Source organism: Pestalotiopsis fici (genome assembly GCF_000516985.1).
Source record: "Pestalotiopsis fici W106-1 unplaced genomic scaffold PFICI_Scf_3, whole genome shotgun sequence".
Taxonomy (NCBI): Eukaryota; Fungi; Ascomycota; class Sordariomycetes; order Amphisphaeriales; family Sporocadaceae; genus Pestalotiopsis; species Pestalotiopsis fici.
Window position 1 is genome coordinate 4,192,048 of NW_006917093.1, and position 24,056 is coordinate 4,216,103.

General features: G+C 49.7%; 11 protein-coding genes across 11 annotated transcripts; 6 read left to right on the top strand and 5 right to left on the bottom strand.

Annotated features, from left to right (window-relative positions):
* Nucleotides 1–387: 387 nt before the first annotated feature.
* PFICI_05403 (uncharacterized protein) lies at nucleotides 388–1,587 on the top strand (the record flags this gene model as incomplete). The annotated part of the gene is made up of 4 exons (XM_007833984.1): nucleotides 388–566; nucleotides 629–741; nucleotides 805–1,343; nucleotides 1,399–1,587. 4 exons carry the CDS (start codon nucleotides 388–390, stop codon nucleotides 1,585–1,587), a joined length of 1,020 nt encoding a protein of 339 aa, XP_007832175.1.
* A 731-nt stretch (nucleotides 1,588–2,318) lies between these two features.
* PFICI_05404 (quinate permease) lies at nucleotides 2,319–4,175 on the bottom strand (the record flags this gene model as incomplete). Its single annotated transcript, XM_007833985.1, has 4 exons — nucleotides 2,319–2,993; nucleotides 3,061–3,462; nucleotides 3,530–3,643; nucleotides 3,753–4,175. The coding sequence occupies 4 exons, from the start codon at nucleotides 4,173–4,175 to the stop codon at nucleotides 2,319–2,321; spliced, it is 1,614 nt and encodes a 537-aa protein (XP_007832176.1).
* A 4,721-nt stretch (nucleotides 4,176–8,896) lies between these two features.
* PFICI_05405 (uncharacterized protein) lies at nucleotides 8,897–12,490 on the bottom strand (the record flags this gene model as incomplete). The annotated part of the gene is made up of 1 exon (XM_007833986.1): nucleotides 8,897–12,490. One exon carries the CDS (start codon nucleotides 12,488–12,490, stop codon nucleotides 8,897–8,899), a length of 3,594 nt encoding a protein of 1,197 aa, XP_007832177.1.
* Nucleotides 12,491–12,731: 241 nt separating this feature from the next.
* PFICI_05406 (uncharacterized protein) lies at nucleotides 12,732–13,034 on the top strand (the record flags this gene model as incomplete). The annotated part of the gene is made up of 1 exon (XM_007833987.1): nucleotides 12,732–13,034. One exon carries the CDS (start codon nucleotides 12,732–12,734, stop codon nucleotides 13,032–13,034), a length of 303 nt encoding a protein of 100 aa, XP_007832178.1.
* A 38-nt stretch (nucleotides 13,035–13,072) lies between these two features.
* On the top strand, nucleotides 13,073–14,070 carry PFICI_05407 (uncharacterized protein; the record flags this gene model as incomplete). The annotated part of the gene is made up of 3 exons (XM_007833988.1): nucleotides 13,073–13,440; nucleotides 13,507–13,811; nucleotides 13,892–14,070. 3 exons carry the CDS (start codon nucleotides 13,073–13,075, stop codon nucleotides 14,068–14,070), a joined length of 852 nt encoding a protein of 283 aa, XP_007832179.1.
* Nucleotides 14,071–15,261: 1,191 nt separating this feature from the next.
* PFICI_05408 (uncharacterized protein) lies at nucleotides 15,262–16,394 on the top strand (the record flags this gene model as incomplete). Its single annotated transcript, XM_007833989.1, has 3 exons — nucleotides 15,262–15,335; nucleotides 15,394–15,727; nucleotides 15,789–16,394. 3 exons carry the CDS (start codon nucleotides 15,262–15,264, stop codon nucleotides 16,392–16,394), a joined length of 1,014 nt encoding a protein of 337 aa, XP_007832180.1.
* Nucleotides 16,395–16,516: 122 nt separating this feature from the next.
* Nucleotides 16,517–17,461, bottom strand: PFICI_05409 (uncharacterized protein; the record flags this gene model as incomplete). The annotated part of the gene is made up of 2 exons (XM_007833990.1): nucleotides 16,517–16,829; nucleotides 16,911–17,461. The coding sequence occupies 2 exons, from the start codon at nucleotides 17,459–17,461 to the stop codon at nucleotides 16,517–16,519; spliced, it is 864 nt and encodes a 287-aa protein (XP_007832181.1).
* Nucleotides 17,462–17,801: 340 nt separating this feature from the next.
* PFICI_05410 (uncharacterized protein) lies at nucleotides 17,802–18,808 on the bottom strand (the record flags this gene model as incomplete). The annotated part of the gene is made up of 4 exons (XM_007833991.1): nucleotides 17,802–17,842; nucleotides 17,897–18,028; nucleotides 18,084–18,102; nucleotides 18,161–18,808. The coding sequence occupies 4 exons, from the start codon at nucleotides 18,806–18,808 to the stop codon at nucleotides 17,802–17,804; spliced, it is 840 nt and encodes a 279-aa protein (XP_007832182.1).
* A 780-nt stretch (nucleotides 18,809–19,588) lies between these two features.
* Nucleotides 19,589–20,835, bottom strand: PFICI_05411 (uncharacterized protein; the record flags this gene model as incomplete). Its single annotated transcript, XM_007833992.1, has 4 exons — nucleotides 19,589–19,822; nucleotides 19,882–20,440; nucleotides 20,495–20,778; nucleotides 20,824–20,835. 4 exons carry the CDS (start codon nucleotides 20,833–20,835, stop codon nucleotides 19,589–19,591), a joined length of 1,089 nt encoding a protein of 362 aa, XP_007832183.1.
* Nucleotides 20,836–21,324: 489 nt separating this feature from the next.
* PFICI_05412 (uncharacterized protein) lies at nucleotides 21,325–22,044 on the top strand (the record flags this gene model as incomplete). Its single annotated transcript, XM_007833993.1, has 1 exon — nucleotides 21,325–22,044. The coding sequence occupies one exon, from the start codon at nucleotides 21,325–21,327 to the stop codon at nucleotides 22,042–22,044; it is 720 nt and encodes a 239-aa protein (XP_007832184.1).
* A 600-nt stretch (nucleotides 22,045–22,644) lies between these two features.
* Nucleotides 22,645–23,521, top strand: PFICI_05413 (uncharacterized protein; the record flags this gene model as incomplete). Its single annotated transcript, XM_007833994.1, has 2 exons — nucleotides 22,645–22,803; nucleotides 22,862–23,521. 2 exons carry the CDS (start codon nucleotides 22,645–22,647, stop codon nucleotides 23,519–23,521), a joined length of 819 nt encoding a protein of 272 aa, XP_007832185.1.
* Nucleotides 23,522–24,056: the final 535 nt, after the last annotated feature.

A 24,056-nucleotide genomic window follows, 5' to 3' on the forward strand; every position in this document is an offset into this window, starting at 1 on the left:
TACGTATTCTTCACTCGGTTTGTTGTTGTACAGGGGCCATGTGCAGCCATAACACGGGTCCCTATTTGGCTTGGTCTTGTATTCTTCGCCTATATGATTCATCTGAGTACTTCAACGCCGATCGGACTTAACATGATGAACCATCACAAGTGGTCACTATTAGAAAGCATCATAGTAGACAGTCCAGAAGCGAGAGCATCGCTGCATTAAAATCAGCCTTTCCGACAGTGATTTTGTACTACCTAGAGATGAATATATAACCAGCTCACTAGACAAGCAAACCATCTATTCTCGACTAATTTGAGCTTTCAAACGCAATCAAACATCAAGAGGACCTCGCCATCATTATTATCAGCAGTTATATCGCCAGAGAAAGTCCAAGACAAAATGTATTTGCTTCCAAAGACGTACAAACATGCGGTCTTCAAGGCTCAGGGCGAGCGCCTGACCATGGAGCAGGTAGATCTTGTCCAGCCGTCGAAAGACGAAATCTTGGTCAAGGTTGAAGTTTGTGGAGTCTGCTACTCTGACATGTATGCACAGCACAATGGTATGGGTGGTGGCTTGTAAGTTTCCTATAAAACGCTCATTTGATTCAGGAGGAGAAGCAGGAACTGACATACCATAGCCCGATTGTACCTGGGCACGAGATCATTGGTAGAGTCGCAGCCCTTGGAGAAGGTACATCGTCGTGGAATGTTGGCGACCGCATCGGTGCTGGCTGGCATGGCGGCCATGATGGTATGTCATAACTGAAGAAAGAAAAATATATATCGATTTGGTCTCTAATAGTTTGTGCCCAAGGTACGTGCGTGGCTTGCAAGAAGGGCTGGCTCCAGATGTGCTCCAACCCGATTATCCACGGCGAGAACAAGCATGGCGGGTACGCCGAATACGTCCTCATCCGTGCCGAAGCCGCCGTCCGCGTGCCGGACCACATCGATGCCGCCGCGTATGCCCCGATACTATGCGCCGGTATGACTGCTTTCAACGCACTCCGAAACATGGGCATTCCCGCCGGCGAGACCGTGGCGGTCCAAGGACTCGGCGGGGTCGGGCACATGGCCGTACAGTACGCGGCTGCTTTTGGCTATCGTGTGATTGCCGTATCTCGTGATGGTAGCAAGGAAGACTTTGCTCGCAAGCTTGGCGCTTCCGAGTACGTCGATGCTAGTAAAGGTGATGTCGGTGGACAAATTCAGAAACTTGGGGGTGCCAGCCTCATCGTCGCCACAGCTCCCACTGCCGATGGTCTGCAGGACTTGATGAACGGCTTGGGCATACTTGGCAAGCTCTTGCTTCTTTCAGTTCCAGGGGAGATCAATCTCAACACTTTTTCCATGGTGAGTCGACATGCTTCATCGTCGTCGTTTAGTACAGTTACTTACCAGCTGTCAGCTTGGCAAAGGCCTGTCCGTCCAGTCATGGCCAGGTGGCCACTGCGGCGATTCGGAGGATACTATTCAATTCTCTGAGCTCAAGGGTATTGAGAGTATTGTTACAAAGTATCCTCTAGATAAGGCTCAAGAAGCTTATGAGGCAATGCTGAAAGGTACCGTAGAAGGTCGCATTGTCCTGGTCCCATGAGCTACCAGCAGCACAATCTGATATCATATCACCGGTCAGGAACGATTATTAATTTCTTAAAAACTTGTAAAGGTCTATAGTTTGGACTGGAGTAGAGACTTTCCAAGATTTGAAGCAAATACCAGAACAATACTATCAAGTCTATCTTGTCTTCGTTCGGGCATTTGGAGGTGAACCTGGGCATGCTGAGACTTTGTCGGAGTGAGGACAAGCCAAGAGATCGCAATAGTGAGCCCTTTTTTTTTTCTCCCCCGATTTACTGCTTTTACGTGATAAGAAATTGGCAGGTTATATGAAATTTATTTGAATTTGAGTTGTCAGTGAATCGGATTCGATCATCAATTGTTGGTTGCTTGTAAGAGGAAGAAGTAGCGCCGAGCCCCACGCCGGCAATTCTTTAGCATACCTATTTTAGGCCTCTCCAATTCTCGACAGTGCGCCTTTACGGTAATCTAGCACCTAGGACAGCGCCCGATACCTCTTGAAACATGACCTAGACGTCATTATGCAAAAACTAAAATATTGTCGGATTCTTCAAATCATATAAACAAGTCTCTGAAGGCTCTTTGCACACAACCAGACACTGTACAAAACCACTCAAGTTGCATGAGCTAAATTCTTGAAAAATTCCAAATTTGTCATATGCAGCGTCTAAATCTAATAATCTATCTCTAACTCGTAATCTATCGTCATGATGGGCTCTGTTTGGTGGGCCTCTTTCTATAAAAATCTCATGCGGTATCCGACTCGGAGCTCAAGACTTGGTCTCTGTGGACGGCCTCGCCCTTGACGCTGTCGGAGCGGAATTCCGCCTCCTCTTCCCGGAGCTCGGCAACCAGCTTGTCGTGCGCTCTCCAGACCGGCTTGATCTCAAACAGCCTATCAACCTTCTCAAGTGGCACACCGCTCGTCTCGGGAACGAGGAAGAAGGCAAAGAAGAAGGCGAGGAAGGACAGCGAGGCGAAGAAAAAGTAGACTCCGTAGCCCATGGCCTCAAACATCTGCTCGGTGAAGCGCGAGACAAGAAAGTTGAACAACCAGTTGCTGGCAGTCGTGGCACCGCTGGCCAGGGAACGGAAGTTGGGGTCGAAGAATTCAGAGTTGAGGACCCAGGGCGTGCCGTTCCAAGTGGGCGTGTAAATGGCCGTCCACAGGTAGAAGAAGAAGATGGCGGCGATGCCACTGCTGGTCAGGTGATCTTGAGGGTTCTTGGTCGGATCCACCACACAAATGTAGGCGCCAATGATCCACATGCAGATGGAACCGCCAATGGCACCACCGAGCAGGAGCTTTCTGCGTCCAAGCTGATCGACCAAGAACAGCAGCCAGAAGAAGGTTGCGACGGCCTTGATGACACCAAAGATACCAGTCATCAAGTTGACAGTGTTGGAGTTGATACCAATGCTCTGCATAAAGTAAAATAATTAGCACTGTGTTATAAGTGGGGGCCAACCAACAATGTTGGGAACATACCGTGAAGATGGTAGGCGAGTAGTAGTTGATGGCATTGATACCGGAACCGTTCTGCCAGAAGAACAACATGCAACCAATGAAGAGACGCCACTGGAGCTTGGGGCGAGAACCCAGTGCCTTGAATGGCTGCCAGAATCCAAAGCCGACAGTGTTCTTTTGCATCTCGTAGATCTTGTCGATGCCGGCGATTTCCTCCTCAATGTAGGTGTCGGTGGGCTCGAGTTGACGGACCCAGCACAGATTCTTGATGGCCTCTTCGCGTCTGTTCTTGAGAAACAGCCAACGAGGAGATTCGGGCAACAGCATGGAGCCGATCATGAGCAGTCCCGAGGGGATCAGCTGAACAGCAAAGGGAATGATCCATTGCTCGTGGCTCGGTGGAAGACCTGATTCAATACCAAACTGGGAAACAGGCCAAGTTAGTCTTGTGAATGAGACAATATGCTAAAGGAGTGTGTAAACAACTCACGTTGATCCAGAAACCAACCAAACCACCAATTTGCCAGCCGAGTTCGTACAGTCCAACCAGACGACCGCGGATCGCCGGCGGTGCCAACTCGGAAATGTAAATAGGGATGATATTCTATAAGATTGGCTCATTAGTATATACTCATTGATATTACGTCATCCAGTCTCGCTGAGAAAATGGAAAAACTGGGTCGTCAAAAAAGAGTCATGTCAGAATATCTTACCGATGCAACACCAGTGCCCAAGCCCGACAAGACACGTCCAGCATAAAGAATGCCCAATCCAATCGACGAACTCGCTCCGCAGGTCAAACCAGCTCCCACAGAGAAGATGGTGGCTCCAATGGCCAGACAGATCTTGCGGCCGATGAAGTGACTCAAACAGTAAGTGAGGAGGGCGCCGAAAAAGGCACCGGCGACGAAGAGAGACACAATGTTCTCACTAATGAGATTCCTCTCTGCCGACGTCAACTCATCCAGGCCAAACTCCTCTTTGAAAGAGTCGATTCCAATCGTGGTACCAATAAAGGCACTCGTGTAGCCAATCATGCAAGACCCACACGAGGCCGTGGCGGCGAGAACGTAGATGCGCCAGTTGTAGACCGACGGCGGCGTCGGCCGTTCTTCGACGACGGTGAGGATGCCCATGGCCACGCCCGAAGAAAATTTGCTAACACGACCGCTCAGAAGATGTAAGAGTCGTTTGTGTTGTCTAATTGTCGAGTCGTTTTTTTTAAAAAAGGGGGGGAGGTCGAAAATGTGTCATACAGCAAAAGGGAGGTTGAGCGAAAAAATTCGAGGCCCTAGTGATCCATAAGTACTCCCAGGCTCTGGCATCGGAGCGGAGCATCCCCATGACGGCCCCCATAACTCAACAGATGCTGCTCATACCCATACTCTGGGGGAAATAATCCGGGGCAAATTGACTGGGGATCAGTGAACTGGGGGACGCGCCGAATAGACGCTGTTGAAATCCATAACTCCATCTATAATTTGATATCGTCGTTTGTTATTCGTGTTGCGCTTCTCCATGGGTAAGGCCGCGTCCCGAGCCCCCGACTGCACAGAGCGGAATCTCTGTCCGGGGTTGTGTTTTTCCCCGTGGAGACGGTCCATCAGCGATAGCGGACCAGCGTCATCTAGTAGTAGAGGGGGACCCGTTTTCACCTTATTCATGACTTGGGGATTTCATTATTTGATTCATTGACAACATAATTGGCAAACATCATAAATTCCGCGATTTCTTATGAAGATGTTTTTGACAATATAAAATAAAGATCGTGAAAGCCGAGCCCAGCTAGTCTCCAATCATCCCTTGCAAGTCTTGTCTTGTTTCCATTGCGGCTCAATCAGCCGCAGTCCCTGGATTGGACAGACGGCCGAAGCCAAGGAAAATTCTGCTCGGCATTGGCAAGCCTCTCCCGTCTTGTCCGCCGCCTGCGCGTCTCGGCGTGCGCGGCCTTCTCTCGTCATAACGCCGGCTGTCCCTTGAGCTAGAGGGACTGGCTTCTTGAGATATGCACGGTTGGCCAAGGCGCCTCGGCGTCACATTTTAGGGGGGGCAATGTGCACTTCCGGCTGGTGCGCAAAACTAGTGCACATCAATTATAAATAATGCTTGCCCTACCACTGGCTATACACTTATCCATCAGGTAGGTGCTTATTGCTCTCTGTGTCTCCACAACACATACTCCGGATTAGAGATTACGACATAAAGGACATGATTGGCTCCGAGCCCAGCGACTGTACGGAGTATGCTCTGGTTAAATTCAAGGCATTGCCGGATCCAGATGACGCAGGCTGAAGGACGTTTTTCCTTCTCCAAGCCTTAAATAGTGTATGATGCGCAATGTTTGAAATTCCCGAGCGCCAAAACACAGACACGCGCGTGTCTCCCCTCCCAAATGACCACATCAATTACCGAATTGACCAACTTGGCGTACTAAGGTGTGGAAACTCATAAGCAGGGTCCTCCTCCTCACATGAGATCACCATGCTTCAGACCAAAACATGTGTGTGGTGTCCTGGGTGCGCCTTGGATTTTGTTGAGCTACTGTATCGTGGGCAGGTAGGTCCGAGATTGGGCATGCTTGTCACGCGGCTGACTGAAAGTGGGAAGTCCGGATTGGCAATCTCTGGCAGACGGCTATCTTGCAGGGTTACGATAGTGCCCGCCACCGCTCCGGGCATCCGCTGATCATAGCAAATCCCGAACCAGTCTGGCTTGAGTGAATTAGTGAAATTCGTTTGAATATATATCCTAAAGACTCTAGCAGACCAGAGAACGACGAGAACGACGTCGGACGGACACGTTGCCCATTGCCACACTACCATTTGTCACCTTTTTGAAAAATAAGGAGAGCCGTGCCCGCAAATACCAAGACACGTTTTTGGTTTTTGTTATTCATAAACACCGCCCAACAGTGATAAGATACCCAAAGAAAAATGGAATTCATGTTGAAATGTTATAGCCCGATTTGGCCACCGCTGTCGATTTGAAAGATAGGGGAACTCTTTCTTCTAGCCCGACTCATGCCTAGTATCCGGTAGGATCTGGAGAGACGCAGCTTGCACACCCGGGACACGGTTTGCCGACTATGGAGACTGTGCAGCCTGCGGTAGTCGTGACGCTCCTCGGCGGGCCCGTAGGCTCGCCTGGCTTGCAAGTGCTCAAAGGCTCGATGCAGGCGATTTCACAGATAAAGTGCGGTGGCACCTTGACTGTCGTGGTTGCAGCGCATGCGGTTGTCTTGGGCAGGCAGGTCGTGCAGGGACATTCATGCAATACAGTGGCCGTGCAGTCTTGAGTAATGGTAGGGAATGGCTGGAGACTCTGCTGGCCTCGTGAGCAAGTCGTTGTGGGCACAATGCATGCTGGGCAATTGATAAAGCCAGTTGGTGTCACTGTGACTGTCTTTGATGGGCTACATGGTGTAAGCGCTCCCACAATGACACCATGGAAGATGGCCAAAGCGGTAATAAAAGAGGCTCTCATTTTGAAAATTTTGATATCTTGATCTTGTGAATAATTTTGATGTGTCTCCTCGTGCTTGGCGGTCTTGGAGGACGACTTGGCACTCATTTATACTGGTTTTCTACAGTCGTGTCTCACAATCCAGCTGAATTGAGTTTGTATCATGGTATACTCGCGAAAGGATCGTCGCAATCATCGCCAACTCACAGCTGCGCCTGAATGGGCAGTTTGAGGTGATGCCGTGCGGAATCAAGGAAACCCGAAAAAGCCACTCAGAAAAGGGATGAGCAGCAGTGGTCACCCTGCCAAGCCCGTCATCAATGATTCTCCGAGTGCGGAAAAGGGATGACAAGAAGCAGCAAAATTCGTGACACATTTCTTTTGCTAGTCTCAAAGCCAGTCATGGTGGCTCATTGCTCAAAAGCGTGTCAATATTCGAGACAAATTTTGGCAGGTTACGTTACTGTCATTTCAATGGCAAGGCAATTGCCGAACATAACAAGGTTCAGTATGCGCAGGTGGCAGCGAGAATTCTTGCCGCAATCCGAGACAATTCGTTTTGCAGTATTGCTTTTCGGAAATTTTGTAGCTCGAAAGCTTTGGATGGAAAGCATGCGAGCTGTTTTGATGCATTGGCGATGAGGGAGACAAAAGATCATCGTCTGAATCTCGCTAAACACAGGTAACCAACCGTAAGCGCGGGCAACTGGCTAACCGACGCGGGATCTTTGACAACAAGTTGTAAAATACCACCTTGGCATGTTGCAATAGTTGTGCATCCCGGTATGGGTTGGCAGGTTGGCAATTTGACTGCCCTTTACGGCCCGATATGCCCTCTCAATGCCGTGAAAAGTAATGATTTGCTGGTTGCCCTTGAGATTTTCATAATTGACCAGAGCCATTACCTTGAGGTAAGCTATCATTCCACCAGGTACTGTTCCATCATGATGTAGATCAATCTTTCATCATTACCATTGGGGGCCATTCGTTGGAATTACTAGAAAAATGTCTTGACAGAATGATGATTTATATACCTTGTTCTTGGATCTGTCTGTCTCAGAATACATGTCCCTTGTTGGCGAATTCCTCAAAAGCTGCCTCTTCTCATATTGAACTACCCTTACAAATGTTCTGCATCCTGCGGTATGATGTATTCAGTTGCATACTTGTCCGAATTTTACTCACTCCGACTTACTTCAAACTTTTGCAAGGCAACAGTGAAAGATCAGATACTCTAGTCCTATGAACCACTGTAGCCCAATTCTAGGTACGTCTGGTGGCGCTTCAAGGCCCGGGCGCTTGCTTATCTGCATGCCACGGGCCACCACGGCACCGGTGCTCTTTCGACTAGCACTAACTGGTGGCTTGGCCTTCAGGGCATCTACAGCCAGTTGTCCTGCTGAATATCGGAATCCTCTCCGCCGTGCCACAAGAGGGCCTCAATCCTCGCATTTTCGCAACAATCCACGCACACTGGGGACGAGGTCATATGACCATTCAATCGCGTGCCAATTCGTGTCTATTGTTCTTGGTCGCTGGGGCGCACCTACAGGCCTGAGCAACTTCTCCAAACCCCGCCCTCCCCCGCGGGCGCCATATTCCAGTGACAGTAGGAAAAGAAACAAGTCGGCTAAACTAGCAAACCACGGGGACTTTTGACATCTCCATTTTCAGCTCCTGTGAGTCTCGTCCAACTGATTCAGGAGATTGTCAGCGACGACTTCCCCTGAGGCATGCCCGCGGCTACATTCCGCGCGCGGCTTGTATCTTCATGTTAATATACACGCTGTGCACTGCCTTGCTGCTGTGGTGAGGAAGAGAACCCAAGAGATGTACCTGCACCCTGAGGGAAGAGTGTTCGTTTTACAGACACGGCCTTTTACGCTGAAATCGATGTAAGCATACACGAACGACACCCTTGTGCCCGCCAACAATAGATAGCCTTGGCTACAAGATTGGATATCTGACTTGAGATTGGACCACGATGTTATTCGCGTATATCGGGTTGGGAAATGCTGATAGATTGCCCAAGAACGCATTCAGATCCTGTCCGTGCTACGACTAGACCTTCGTCAGTGTATTGCCAAGCTATACGTACCAGCATAGGCATTCATAATTTGACATTCTGGTAAAACTACTCCAAGTGCCGTGTACAATACCCTTGTCCTGCACGCTGTAGATTCTAAGCAAAGGCATGTCCATCTACTGGTTCTATTGTCTTCATCCATAACTACGATTTCTATTACACTGGGTCGTCACCACTCCAGAACGCCCGCTAAGCAGCGACATGGCGATGGCTGACATGTACGCAAAAGAAAAAGAAAAGAAAAAGAGAAAGAGAAAGGACCGTTAAGTACTCGGAAGATCTGGGACTTGAGCCTTGGAACGTGTACCATTATTCTGTCGGCACGATTTCGCCTTGTACATCACTCACGTCTGGACATATCAGATGGCCGCTTTGAATCTGATGTGCCCAAAACTCTGTCCAGTTGGGGTAACGCACTCGAGAATGCGAGCTGGTGTCATAACACTCATCAGCGAGACAGACAAAGTCTCTAGATGCGGCACCCGTTTCCTCATCATTCTTGTCAATTGGCATGTCGCATACCAAGCAGGTACCAGGCGTTGGAGATGCCGAAGGCGTTTCTGTGAGTATCTTGGAAACAGATGAATCCTTGACGGCCTCCAAGAAGTGCGCATGAGAAATTGCAGATGAGAGCATATCATAGAGAGGCTCCAGAGGCTCCTCTTGATTCTCGTCGAGGCCGAGGGCAAGTAATACTGTACGCTCGGCTTTGCCAATGACAAGGTTCCAGTAGTCTTCCTGGTCAGCGAGGTGCGTCTTGAAGTACTGAATCATCAACAATGTATCGATCAAAACTGGGTGCTCCTCTGATTTGACTGATTTCGTAGGCGGCAGATCTCGCAGACTTTCGTGCATCTTCCCTACAGTCTTGGGGCAAAAGTGCTTGTGAAGGCTTGCCTGAACCCCACCCGGCAGGACAAACAGCCCTTGTTCTTCGAATCTTGCAGCATGCTTCCACGTGATGGCACCCACGGGTAATTGAGTGAATGGGTGAGTTTCATATGCAGTATCCGGACAACTATCTTTGCAGGGTTCGTCCGACTCGTTATCGTCGCTGCAACACGCCATGCGACTCATGCTCGTTTCACCAACAACAAAATTAATATCCTCAGGGAAACTGTCGCCTTGCTGGAGCCGCTGCGGAATTCGACGCTCATGATCGAATCCCTGAGATTGAATCTCATAGGGTGCTTGCTGTCTCAAAACCACGGGTGGCGCGGGAGGCATTGAAAGCCTGGAAGACATTGAAGGGGGGGGACGCCCATCTTCGCCAGACAAAAGCATTGGTCTCTGTAGATGCATAAACGAAATGGGAGACTGGTCGTCATGACCTTTTGGTTCTAGCCCAATTTCGACCAAATCGTCAGCATGTTCTGGTCTTGCTAGATCTTTTTTTTGTTTTTTTGCCTCTGCTGGACTTGGATCTGGCGTTTTTGTATCGGCTTCTCTCCTTGAATCGAGTCTTCCATCCGAGCCCCTTCTCTCATTTTTGCGACTCTCTCGTTCCGAATCTCTATGTCTCGATTCGTAAGATTTGTGTGTAGTAGGGGAGTATCGAGAAAATTTCAGACCAGAAAATGCCCCAAGTCGGTGATACGGTTCGTAGTTTGCTGATGATGCTGACTTTAGAACCAACCTATTAACTCTCCGATGAACTTGAGACATTTCGAATCGAGGAGTTTCAATGTTTGCTTCCCTAAAGGCAGCTTTGTAAATGTCGACTTCATGTGGAAGTTCCTTGTCTTCATCTGCCACGGCGACGAAACTCGTCCACTTGCTAGTGACAGCATATCTTGTCCCCAGAAACTCCGCATTGGTCTTTGCCTGCTCTTCATCGACGACCCCTCGCTTGCATTCGTTTTCGAGGCTCTGCAAGATACTCTTGACTGCCATTGGGTGGATGGTGTCGTGTTTTAGATACGTCGGCTCTACATTCAGGGCATAGACTTTTCTCTTTGCAGAGGCTGCTGTTGTGGTGATCGTCACTGTTTTCGGCATATTGGAGATCCCAACTTGTAAAAGGAAGAACAGTGATTTATATCTGTATGGGTGAAGTGTGGGAACTGGATGAGGGCCCTGTGCAAAGACAGCCATTTGTTTATCGGATTGATCATTGCCCCAGAATTGATGTGCAGCCAGACTTTGTCTTTCATATCCAGCACCAAGATCCACATCGCAGGACCAGCTGTCTGGTTCCATAACTGACAGCAGCATACGATTCAGGCGGTCTTCCCAACGAGGCTTCTTAGCCGGATCGATCACGTCACAGTAACCGCCCCCCAGCTCTGCGATACTTTCCACAACGCGATGCGAAACCCGGTCGCCTAGACCAAGAGTGAAGAACCGAACCTTATCCACAAGCTCCTTTCTCTTATCCAAGACAAATTTGAAAATAGGATTGTGCGGTTCATGCTCCACTTCTCCGTCAGTGATCAGGATTATTTGCGTCGAACTAGTCGAGTTGCTATCACGCTTCTTAAGAGCTGCCGTCAAAGCCAATAAGATATCAGTGCCGCCCATATTGGACTCGATAGTTGACACATATGTTCTGGCATCCGTCATGCTCTCGGTATCACTAACTGAATGCGATTCAAGCCACAGGCCACGCACCTCACTGCCAAAGGAGATGATATTGAATTTGCAGGCGAGTGGTAGTCCAGAGAGCGCTAGCGACATGGCATCCTTCATCGCATCGATCTTGAGCGTATTGCTGCCTGATCCTGTCCAGCCCATGGATCCGGAGCGGTCAAGAACGAATAGGACCTCTCCTTTGAATTCATGCGGGAGGATAGCGCTGCCGAAAATGTCATTCGGGCGAAGGTTCACCATGAGTGCGGCATGGCCGAAATTGTCGATAGGGGTGATGAATGCGCGGGATCGAAGACGACTTTCTTCATGCATATGTATAACCATGATGAAATCACACCTTAGAGGAGGCTGAGACTCTGAATATTGCCACAAGTGCTCGACTTGATCCGTGCTCTCACTCGTGAGATCCAGGCTGGAAAGGTCGGCGGCATTTGTGACGACGGTATCTCGGACAGGCTGAGTGCCTTGGTAGGTGGCAGGGTGGAGCGATTCTACGTGGCATTTCTTTGGGTCAATAGTTCCATTATCGAGGACTTTGATGTTGATGTTCAGCTTGTCGCTTGATAGTTCTGGTAGGGCCGTTGCCCGTGAGGGCGCGCCGTAACGAGGAGCAATGGAAGTGGGAATAGTGATAGCAAGACCTTCGGCTTTTTCCGTTTGACTTGTTACGACCTGGAGCTCTTGTACGTAGGTCAAGCTGATTTGAACAGTCGTTTTGCCGGGAATATTGCCCAAAGATGTTTCAGAAATCTCTGGAGTAAGTTCTTCCAGTAGTGCGGCCGCCTCTCTTTTCTTGTAACTATGTTCTTCGAAGTCACGCCTTGCTTGCGCCTTTGCTTTCACCACACCTTGTAATCGTCGCTCGTTCCCAATGCTGCAATCGAACGATGTCACAGCAGCACCGTCATAGAGTGGAAAGGTGTGTCGGGCTTCTGTAATCACAAATTCGGATGGATTGTAAAAGCTTTGTGTGAGCTTTGTGAGTGCGACCATTCCATCAATGGTGACGTCGACAGAAATGCTCAGGATTGGTAGGCAAAATGTAGTAGGATTGGCTGGAGAGTGCGTCCTCGGAAGAGCACTCGTTGCATCGTCAAAGACTGAAAATAGGGAGTAAACGCCGACTTCATCACGAGTATGCCCTGCGATCTCGACATCTTGCCCGGCGCTGTCCGCAAGCTGGGTGGGGTTGTACGGTGATGCGTTTCTGACCTTCACTCTCGAAGGCGGAATGTCGAACTTGGCATTGAGAGGATTAGCTGCAGCAAACAGGATACCAGAAGCCAATCGCCCAGCTCTGAGATGATATGCCATTCTGCTTTGCTTTGAGCCGGCAAGAATAAGTGTGATTTCGATGCATGCAATGGAGTTGTTGTTTAAGAGCAGATTTTAGTGTCGCTTTCCGTAAAGTCAGCTGAGCGCAGTAAGAACGAGGAAAGCGAATGTCAGCAGAAGAATGCCAGAGAGAATTTGGGAGCAGACGCAGTCGATGCTTGGGAATTGTCGAATTAGTAGAGCCAGGGAGGCCGTAAGGCTGTGGTGCGCGCACGACATTATGGCGGAGCAAAAGGCATCGCTGAAACTGTCAGGGCGTTCTAAGCCTGACATTCAAGCTTCATCGCCTGGTTCCGATCAGCCAAGTCTGCAGGATTGGGCTGAAGTTGCCTTAATAGCGATTGGTTCGCCTAAGTCGGCCCCGTATTCGCTGCGATTGGAGCTCTGCATGTTGTCTGAGAGCCCGAAGAGCGGTCTGCTGAGCCCAGTCGAGGACCGCGAAGATAAGCAGGGCGATGACGACCTTTCATCTCACCTTGACTCCGCCTTAAATCAAACAGCCAGTCGTCAGGCGCTGGATTAAAGAACCATTTTGACAAATGGTTTTGCTGCATCACCGCCATGGCACAACAGAGGGATGGAGACATGCTAAGGGGAGATGTATTGGCGCAAACTTGCAATGATTTGCTGGCAAATATATCGCATCTCGAAGAGTCGCAGCTCAGCGAGATGCAGGACGTTCGCGCCCACCTCGAAGCTATGAGAGAACTTCTGCGTCGTCTCCAGCCTCTCGAAGGTCGCACATGGACCCAGGTTATTCTTGACGAGTGTAGGAATGCATTCGGTCAGTTATCTATGGCGGCTGAAAATGGATCGTCTAATAGCGTTTCGGAGCCTGTAAGGAATGAAATGTCACAAAAAGCCCAAGCGGTTAAGGATTTGGTTCATGTTCGAAACAAGCTGTCTCTGGCTTCGAACCTCAGTCTATGGTAAGTCTTGTCGCGACGATGAAGGGGGGTCATTTAGCATGGCATTATAGCTGAGGTAATTCGCAGCAATGAAGACCTCAAAGATGGAGTCATGATCGAAACTGTTCACGAGGGACTTGATGCAATCTCGCAGGAGTTGATGGGTTCTGCGAATGTCATCATGCCATACACTTTTCTACGTGAAGGTCATAAGACGTTCGAGTTGCGTGAAGCCACACTAACTGACCACGGGACCGAGAGCACACACAAGATCATCTGCTCAAATTGCTCTTTCCACGAGATAGCATCTGTTGCTTCAACAAGAAGTATGAGGTTCGCTTGTCTTTGTCCATCAGATGAGGGCTCACATGATGGCGAACTCAGTTACCAAGGTAGGATCTGAAAAAGTATCCTAGTGCATTACAACTTAGATTATCGACTTGAGGAGACGAATGTACCTAATCATCAGTAGTACTGCCTGCCACCTTCGTCGTTGAGCACCTACGTCCTATCCAAACGCGTGAGTGGCATATGGTCCTTTCGAGGCCACGAGATGACTCAATCGTTTCCATCATCATTTCCGAGACTCAAAAGACAGGTATGCCTCACAGAACGATTACTCTCCGATTTGAAAACGCTCTGATTGTCTAGATGTCCGTGAGATTGAGGACTTTGCCCTGCGCATTGCGTCTATGTTCTCGCATGGTTTCGTGACAGGTACAAATTGTCACAAAATACAATTGAAGGGTAATAATGTTTTCAGGCTGACCTCTGTGTGGTATGTATTGATACTATCAAAATAGTCAATTCACACACACAAGAAGCACATTAACGAAGAGTCAGCCCTCCTGGAGCTTTCGCAAGCAGTCTTCCGTGGCGATTTGAGTTCGCGTCGTCTGCGAGGACTGCTACTGTAGCTTGGCAGCCACAACAGATACAGCTAAGGCATTACTCAGTTGCTCAATGGCCGAGGACAGCCAATAAAGATACTTTGGATCATTGCGACTTTTATCCGGAATCTAGCGCCGAGATACGCATTCTCAGAGGTAACTCGGAGACAGAAGACTGTTTCTGTATACGATGTTCGTACTACACATCTGATGAATCGAAATCGCAAAGGGAAATGCTGACAAATTCTTTCAGTCTTCAGGCACTCTGTAATTAAGCGCGGATTAGTTGAAAATCCCTTGTGTGTGACAATATCCAAGATCGAGGTTGACAACAGTCGCGGAATTTCCGCAATGAATTTTCACTTCAATAATGCACAAGGTCTGGGTCAGCCACAAGCAATACTATCATGTTCTAACACCCATACCAGACGTGGAAAATTGGACATCATACCTTCTAGCTACCAGGCAAAAGCTAGCTCAGCTTTACGTTCAAGGGCCGTTTGCATTTGAAAAAGAGATCTATCGCCAGTGAGTACATACCCATGCCCTCGTCACTACTTTCGTGCTGGGAAGTCGTAGTGATAAGTAATCTCATGGTCTTCTCCATAGGCAATCTGCCACACTTCAGCACATAACAGAGCAAAGACACTACGACGATCAGGATCTGGAAGTACGGGTTATCTCTTCCAAACCAGATTTCCCAGCCAAAACCCAGACGCGCTTGTTATTTAAGCGACTTAATCGTTCAGGATCTCTTTGCCTAGAATGTAAGCGTTGTAATCCTTTGCCGGTCCTCTCGAGAGGATGTTTGGGCCTCTATTAACCATGGAAAGTTGGATCTGTAATTGAGAAGGTTGCGCAGCACGGGCTGCATGGATCCTTGGATTTGGTCACCTTTTGGACCTTTGATCTCCGTAGCTCAAATGGCCCCGTCCTTGAGCAGACCAATTGGATGAAGTTGACGGCCAAGGGTCAGAATCGCAAGTTTGTTGCCTCATCGACACAAGATGGACCACAAATTTTAAGGTAGGTACCTAGCGACATCAAAACCTGATATGTCCAATGAAATGCTAATGTTGACAAGCGAGAAAATTGTCTCTTCGGAAGAATGGCTGGACAACATTGACGTCTTGAAAAGCGTGATGGAGGCCTCGGGCTTACAGAAACGTGGGCACAAGACTGTAAAGGTCTGCGTCATCGACACGGGATTCGACCCGAAAGACAAGAATCTACCCAAAATCAAAGGCTACAAAGATTTTGTGAATCCAGAAGCCACCAGCAAGAGTGACAATACTTGGCATGGCACAACTTCAGCGAGCATTATTCTGTCGATTTTTGACGGCTGTGAATTATATGTCGCCAGAGTGTTTCAATCCGATGACACTGACGACAGGACGGAACCGGAACTGATGGCCCAGGTATGTTTACACCAACTTAGTGCTTAACGGAATACGTTAAGTTAACATAACACCCGCCAAGGCCATAGAATGGTCGATTACACCCGAAGTTGATGTCGATATCATCAGTATATCTGCAGGCTTCTTGTACCACTCACCCAAGCTGCAGGATGCTGTACAGAAGGCCAGCGCCGCTAACAAACTCATATTTGCCGCTGCATCTAACTGGGGCAACCTGGGTCCCGTGGCATTCCCGGCGCGCCACGACCTGTACACAATATGCGTCTTCTCTACCGACACATACAATCGAGCCTCTAAATTCAACCCAGAACGAAGACCGGATGCACACAATTTCGCCATACTTGGGGAAGACTTTGAGCACCCTCGCGATGGAAAGCAGCGGGTGTCTGGAACTAGCGCCTCCACGGCGGCAGCGGCAGGCCTCGCGGCTCTCATTATTGACTTTTCGCGACAACCTGACAATGTCGGGGCAATAGTGAGGGTGGGAGATGTCAGTAAAATGGTCGGAATGATTGCCATATTCAATTTCATGTCAGTACGGGCCGGCGAATTCAAATGCATCATGCCACAGAAATTGCTTCCGGTCCATCATCGTGATGGGACTAGGCAAGAGAACAGAGCTTATGTGCGAGAGAGTCTGAAGAGGGCAATGGAACAGGCCAATTAATCTCACAATCACTGGGCCTGTACCCGACTGCTGGGACCACGTCATGGCTTTTAGGAGATAGCATATATCCAGCAACTTGCAGATCGGGCTTGCGAGTAATTGACTGTGTGATTAAATCCTTCTCAAGCCTCAGCCCAGTCGCCAGCGTCCAACACAACAGCCTCTTGAAGCTCGTCATCTTCAATGACCTGGAAGGAGCTCAATCCTTCTCTCTTGAGAATAGCTGCGACATCTATCTGCTTCCCGCCGCCTACTTCGAAGGTAGCGCGGTGCGTATAGGGGTCAAGAGACCAGTCGGTCATGAGAATCCCTTTGTGCACCTTGGCAAGGCGGATTGCCCAGATAAAGTCCGAGACCTCGTCTTCTTTGGTATTCTCTGTCCTATCGACGCCATTTTCGGTTGTAGCTTGGCCTGTTGCCACGCCGGGTACATGTCTATATCGAGTTTCCGGCACATAATTAGAACGATATGCGTTGATTTCTAGGAGGGAAGTCTGTTGAAACGTTGAAACTTACAATTCCGGGCCCCCACCAACTTCTACGAACTTGGTGATCTCTTCAGACCGCTGCCCCGCTCTTGCAACCTTGATCCCTGTAATCATAAAGAACGACCAGTTCGATTGATTGCCAATATGCTTCTTCAGCTCGTCTCTTTCGAGGCACTGTTCGACATAGAGGCGAGTAGGCTGTACGATGTACGTATCGAGGCGAGAATAGTGCTCGTGCTGGGTTATTGACCTTTGGAACGCGAGCTTGATGCTGGCCTTGGCAGTAAGCATGCCCAATGCTGCGGCAGCGGGTGCACCGGCGCCGAGCGCAGCAGAGGTTAGGAAACCGCGCTTGCGCTCCCAGTCAAAATTCAAGATGTGTGAAGGAAAGACTCGCATGCGTGTGAGAAATGGTACGATGGCGCCGGAATTGATGGGGAAGTCTATGTGCTTAAGGTCTGCGACACAATGGCCTAGGCACAGCGGGGCTTGCGAGTCGTCTCCATTGCCAGCAAGGATGGCATCTTCAGGACCCGGCGGATAGTGTGTTTGTCGAAGTTTAAACCAGACCTTTTCCATAGCGTGTCGAGTCGAATACATATCTGATTATACATTTGCCCTTGTTTGTCGAGAAGAGTTGCGACGATCCATGAAGACTACATAGGTAGGTAATATTTCATCCTCCTGCCCCGCCGCATTCTTCAGCGTATTCTGCTGGGGCAAGGCTCCCTCTCCAGTGACCCTATAAGCATGATTGTACGTGGTATGCATGTGTAACGTGCCATCTCTCACCGAAAATCACCAGCAGTTTTCGATGATTGCGCTACATAGATGCCACTCTGGGGAAGCATTCTCGAGCATTATTTTATAGTCTTCCTCATTTGAACGCCATGGACTCTATGAACATACTCTATCTGATTTAGGGGAGAGTATATCCGCCATCGATTATCAGATCGGCCCCTTATCACGTCACGTTAGCGCATGATGTGTGGATGAATTGCTGCTTACACCTACCGGTCATATAACTGCTGGCATCACTTGCAAGGTATACATATGAGCCCTTGAGCTCAGCAGCCTTGCACAGTCTTCTGCCTGGAATCATCTGGAACCACTGCCGCCTCCACTCCTCTGGATGCACGGAAAGCACTATCAAAATGTCAGCTTGCTTACTCCTCAGCAACGTTGCAAAACAGGGACATACTGTCAGTATCAATGAATCCCTGCACAGACAGTTAGTCAGCTGGGTCAAGCCATTTCGAGATTTTAGGTGTAACGAACCGGAGAAACACTGTTGACTCTGGCAAAGTCAACCCATTCAACTGAGAGCGACTTGGAGAGGTGCACAAGCGCAGCTTTGCTGGCATTATAAGCCGCCTGCTTCTGGGGGACATTGACCAGCGTCGCTGAAACGGACGCCGTGAAAATAACGGAGCCTCGGTGCGGCGTGTCTTCGCCGCCCTGCTTCCACTGTCTCTCGAATACCCGAGCCGCCGCCTGAGCCGTCCAAAAGGCCCCATTGACATTGACATCGAACATCTCGCGGAACTTGTCCTCTGGGTACTCAGTGGCAGGGATATGGTCGGCAATTCCTGCATTGGCGACCACAATATCCAGGTGGCCGCCGCCCAGCTCCTTGGCAGTCTGTTCCACGGCAGCCTCAATCTCAGTCCTCGACCGCACGTTGACCTTGTAGGCTACCACGGAGCGGCTATTGTTTGCTGCCGAGATGTCGGCAGCGAGCTTCTCGGCTTCCGCTGGGGGTGTGCTGGAGTAAGTAAAGGCAACCTTTGCACCGGCCTCGACAAGGCCACGGACGACCTCGAGGCCAATACCTCTTGAACCACCGGTGACTAGAGCTGTCTTGCCATCAAGGTTAAAATGAGACAGCACTGGGCTGTCTGGGTTGGGGTGCGGTGCTAGAACCATTGTGACGTCTAAGTATGTATGTATAGGTATGCTTGCTTGAAGGACAATATTAGAAAATCGAAAGTGAAAGTGGAATGTCGTCTAAGTGAACAAGATATGCGTGAAAACAAAAAGCAACCTTGCTCTTGGAAATAGTTTAGGTAGGTGAGTGACTGGCCATGATCCTCTATGAGAGTCGACCCAAGTGTGTGGACCTCTTGGTCGTCATTGTCCGGTCCGCCTACCTAGGAGGTATGGAATAGTGTCTGCGCTGCCCTTCCGGGTCAGGCACACTGTACCCCTGTAAAGTTCACGATTTCGGCTCCATTAGCGCCTACCTAAGCCTACTGGTTTAGTCGACAGGGCTGCTTTCCGGGCATATAGTCCCGGCCCAAGTGCCCCGTCCACCCCGTTCACCCCGCCTTTCCTGGGGTCATATTTGCGGGGTTAGGGCGACTGTCACCCTCATAGAATTATACAACCGGCTGATGGTAGCGTGTTTTAGGTGAATTCCCGCATCGATGCATGGATGCAGACAGAGCCCGCGTGTCGCGTCACTACAAGGAGGCGACGAATAGAGCGTCTTGATCTGAAGAACTCCAAGCTGTAGGCGTGCAACTCGATGGAGTATGGACCAGGACATCACCAATGTGTATCATGGATTTGCGGACAGACGTCTCGATGATTTCATCAGGATAACGTCCAAACTACGAGAATTATGCTTGGCTGACAGGGTGTATCTCTATATTTGACGAATTGCATCATTGACAAGTTCTAGGTGAATTTGGCTGCATAAGGGACCTATTGTACTCCAGCGATCATGACCTTCAATGTGTCTTCCGACGCCTTCTTCACTACTTCAAATGCCTCCAGTGACTGTTCAAATTTGAATCTATGCGTGATCAATGCCCGTGGCTTGACCTTACCCGATGCGACAAGCTCCACTGCCTGAGGATAGCAACCAGTGGTATACCGAATGGAGCCCTTGATGTTGAGTGCTCTGATGCAAGCAGTAGTGATCGGGAACACCACGTTCTATAGAAATATGAATTAGAATACTGGGTATCTGGCAAAATCGAAGAAAAGCATCTTACCTCTTGGCCCATGCCGGCCTGGACATAGGTACCACCCTTCTTTGCTGCAAACACGCCTGCTTGTATGCATGGGGCAGCTCCAGTGCACTCGAGAACAACATCGGCGCCTTCACCAAGCCCAAAGTGATCAACTATGCGCTCGGCAGTTGCCCGTGACGCATCGACTGGATCAAGAGATGCATCCGGCTTCTCGGGGATGAAGACCCCGTCAGCTCCAAACCCCTCCGCGAATGCCGCCCGCGACTTTGAAATGTCGACGCCAATCACCTTGGATGCGCCATAGCCCTTTGCGACCGCCTGGCACAACGCCCCAATCGGCCCACAGCCAAAGACGAGCACCGACTGTCCGGCGCGGAGATCAGCAACTTTGCATATTTGGACAGCTACAGCCACGGGCTCAACCAAGGCTCCATCTTCGGCCGTCATGTGGTCGGGGATCTTGTAGCAATAATCACCAGCCACAATGTAGTATTTTTGAAGAGTTCCATCCCATGGAGGGGTGGCAGCAAACACGGTATCGGCACAGAGGTTGTAAGCCCCGGACCGGCAGTAGTCGCAGCTAGGAGTTTGTGAGTTCTTGTGAGGACACAACATGGTCCAAAACACAACTTACTGCCTGCATGGGACACCAGGCTCAATAGCAACACGATCTCCAACCTTGAGATTTTTTACTTTTGAGCCCACCTCCACCACGGTGCCCGCGCTTTCATGGCCCAGCACGATGGGGCTGTTTAGGATGAAGTCACCAATGCGACCGCGCTGCCAGTAGTGAACATCACTGCCGCAAATTCCGGTTTGCTCAATGTGAACGCGAACGTCGTGCTCATCTCTCAATTTGGGCACGTCCCGGTCTTCAAAAGTGACCTCTTTGACTTTTTGCAGCACGAAAGCGGGATTCTAACATGATTAGCATCTATCCGTGTCTGATTGTTGAGCACTCACTATCTCGGCCATGATGGTATATCTTGTTGAGGAACTTGGTTTTGGAACAAGAACTGTTTGTCAATAGTGAATTTACTTTGAATGAGCTGATAGTGACAGTTATTATCGTTGCTCTCTCGGCTCGAACCAGGTGAGTTGCCAACCATGTGCTAGGGGACTATATTCACATCGGCCGGGGTCGTGCGCTAAAAGAACATCCCCACATATGACGCGGGTGGAATACCTACTCCGAGAGACGACGGATGCCCGTCGCCCACAGCAGCGATTGGTCGGTCGAAGGGAGATCGTCGGCATTTCAACGGGGAGCAATTTTTGGTTGACAGACGTCCGATGTTGTCCACTTGTTAATTCTCGGAATCAATGAGTATTGAGGTGCTCAGTGGTTTGACCTTCTGTTATGGCTTCGCCTTCACAGATACATGAAAACGGCGGCAGCATCATGACGCTGTCCCGATTTTACCAACAAGACGTCCAATCTCTGGGGACCATCACTTGAAAGCAATGGATACAACCTACCAGGACCTTGCCAACAACATCGTTGCACTCTGGAAAGCCAAATCAGAAGCATCCAGGTCGCATCCGAACATCACCAGAGGCAACGAGCGCATCATCATCGGACTGGCTGGCCCACCAGGATCCGGCAAGAGTACACTCGCCTACAAAGTCGCGAAAATAGTCCAATCATTTCCGGCAGGACCGCGAGTGTCCATTGTGTCACTCGATGGGTTTCACTTGACACGGGCGGAGCTCAGCGCATTACCAAACGCCAGTGAGGCCTTTGCTCGCCGTGGCGCCCCGTGGACCTTCAACGCAGCAGCCGCCACGAGACTGGTACAGCAATTAAAAAGCACATTTGGCAACCAAGATCTTCTTGTTCCGACATTTGACCACGCCGTCAAGGATCCTGTGCCAGGTGGATTGGTTGTGGACAAGGATACAGAGGTATGCATTGTCGAGGGGAACTATGTTCTCAGCAACGAGGGTGCGTGGGCCTCGATTGCGGAGTTGCTGGATGAGAGATGGTTGCTAGACGTCGATCCGGCTGTGGCAAGGTCCAGAGTTGCGGCGAGACATTTGTCGAGTGGAATTGAGCCGACGATGGAGTTGGCGCTGGCCAGGACGGATTACAATGACATGCCGAATGGACGTTTGGTGATGGAAAGCAGCAAAAATCGTTATGATCGACTAATACCCAGTATCGAGGATGCTGCTCAGAGATAATATGCAAGCCAATCTAGCAAAAATCAAGAATTCATCACAACAAATGACTATGATGTGCACCGCTCCCCATAATTACTCCTCAAAGTCCTTGTTAAATATTTGTCCTTTTTTTTTTTTTTTTCTCGTAGAGGTATTGCGCAATACAGGCTCTTCTAGTCCTCAGGCAGATGCGCCGTTGACGTGTCCGACGCTCAAAATCTAAAAACGAGCGCTAGACATCATTGGAACTCATTCCGTAACATTAAAGGTTCATTGGATCTGGCGTCTTCAAGCCCGCCCGGCAGATCAACTTGCATGCCGGGTGGGATATGGTCTCTCAACGACAAAGTCGGGTGGATCCGTTGCGGACGAAACTCAACCTATACCCACCAGGGTCACTGGCTCCCGAACCTCACGAGACCTTCAATATTGCCTGCTTGTAAGTCTACATATATTTCACTTAGTTTGTATATCTACGAGTACGAGCACACGAAAGGGAACTAGAAATGTGGTAGCTTTACATAATCCATACCCCGACCAATTTTGGTTGTTCCGTGTTGTTTGCGTCAAAGAGGCTTTTCTTACACTTTTCTGTCCCACAATACTCCACAAACATAAACCATGCCAGCAGCAAGGCAGTCGATCCGAGCTCGGAACCCTCCCATTGCAGACAGTATCTTCCAGTCCTTTCGTCTCGATGGGAGAACTGTGATCATCACTGGCGGCGCAGGCGGTATCGGATATGAAGTTGCTCGGGGCCTGGCTGAAGCAGGTGCCAACGTGGGTCATAGTTCGAAACTGATGTCACAAGTTCTATGACTGACTTTATGGTTCGCAGCTCGCGCTCTGGTACAATACATCCGCCAAAGCCGAGAAGCTCGCTGCAGTGATTGCACAGGAATTCAAAGTCCAAGTTCGGACTTACAAGGTCGACGTGCGCGACTATGCCGCCGTCGAAGCCGCGGTATCACAAGCCGTGCAAGACTTTGGCCGCCTGGACGTGCTGATTGCCAATGCCGGAGTGCCATCCAAGGCCGGCGCGCTGGACGACAAGGTTGAAGACTGGGATCGGGTGCGAGCCGTCGACTTTGACGGAGCTTACTACAGCGCCCGCGCCGCCGGACTCGTGTTCCGCCAGCAAGGTCACGGCGTTGCCATTCTCACTGCTTCCATGAGCGGTCATGCTGCCAATGTGCCGCAAGAGCAGAGCTGTTACAATGCCTGCAAGGCTGGCGTGATTCACCTGGCAAAGTCCATGTCTGTAGAGTGGGCGAAATGGGGAGGCCGCATCAACTCTGTCTCACCTGGTTATATTGACACGGAGATCTCGGGAGACTGCCCATTTGAGATGAAGGAGGAATGGTTCAGCCTCACTCCCATGAGACGAGATGCTGATCCTAGAGAGTTGAAGGGCATCTACCTATATCTTGCGAGCGATGCCAGCTCATACACGACTGGAGCCGACTTTGTAATTGATGGAGGATATACAGCTAGGTAGATGGATTTTATTGATGAAATCTGATTCAAGTCTATGACCTCCAAGCATGAGATATAACTCGAGCTTGACAAATGTCAAGTAATCGTTTTGATTCACCTCAATCTGCAGATGTGCATATTCATTCGTAACTCGTAACTATGAAGGTGAACCTAGAATCAAAGCAGAATGAAACCCCCCCCCCCTCCCTCCATTCTTGATATTATCTTATTGGCACCCGCCAAGAGGCATCGAACTGTCCGTATAAGCTAATAAGATATGTACCCAGGCAAACAAGGATAATCAGTGCCTATCAATCGCGCTTTCAAGCAGAAAAGTCCGCTCAAGCCACCTCTGTGCTCTTCACTAGTATGACATCACCCCATGACCGTGCCATTACTCGCGATTTCGGTCTTGAGAGGGCGGCCTAGGAGGTATTAGACCGAGGGTGACTGATGTCCGGCACTAACCCCCGCAAATCGAACCATGGCGAGGACTCCACTTCCATGGAACCCCCCCCCCTTACCCCAGATGACTACGACGACGACTAGGTAGATCC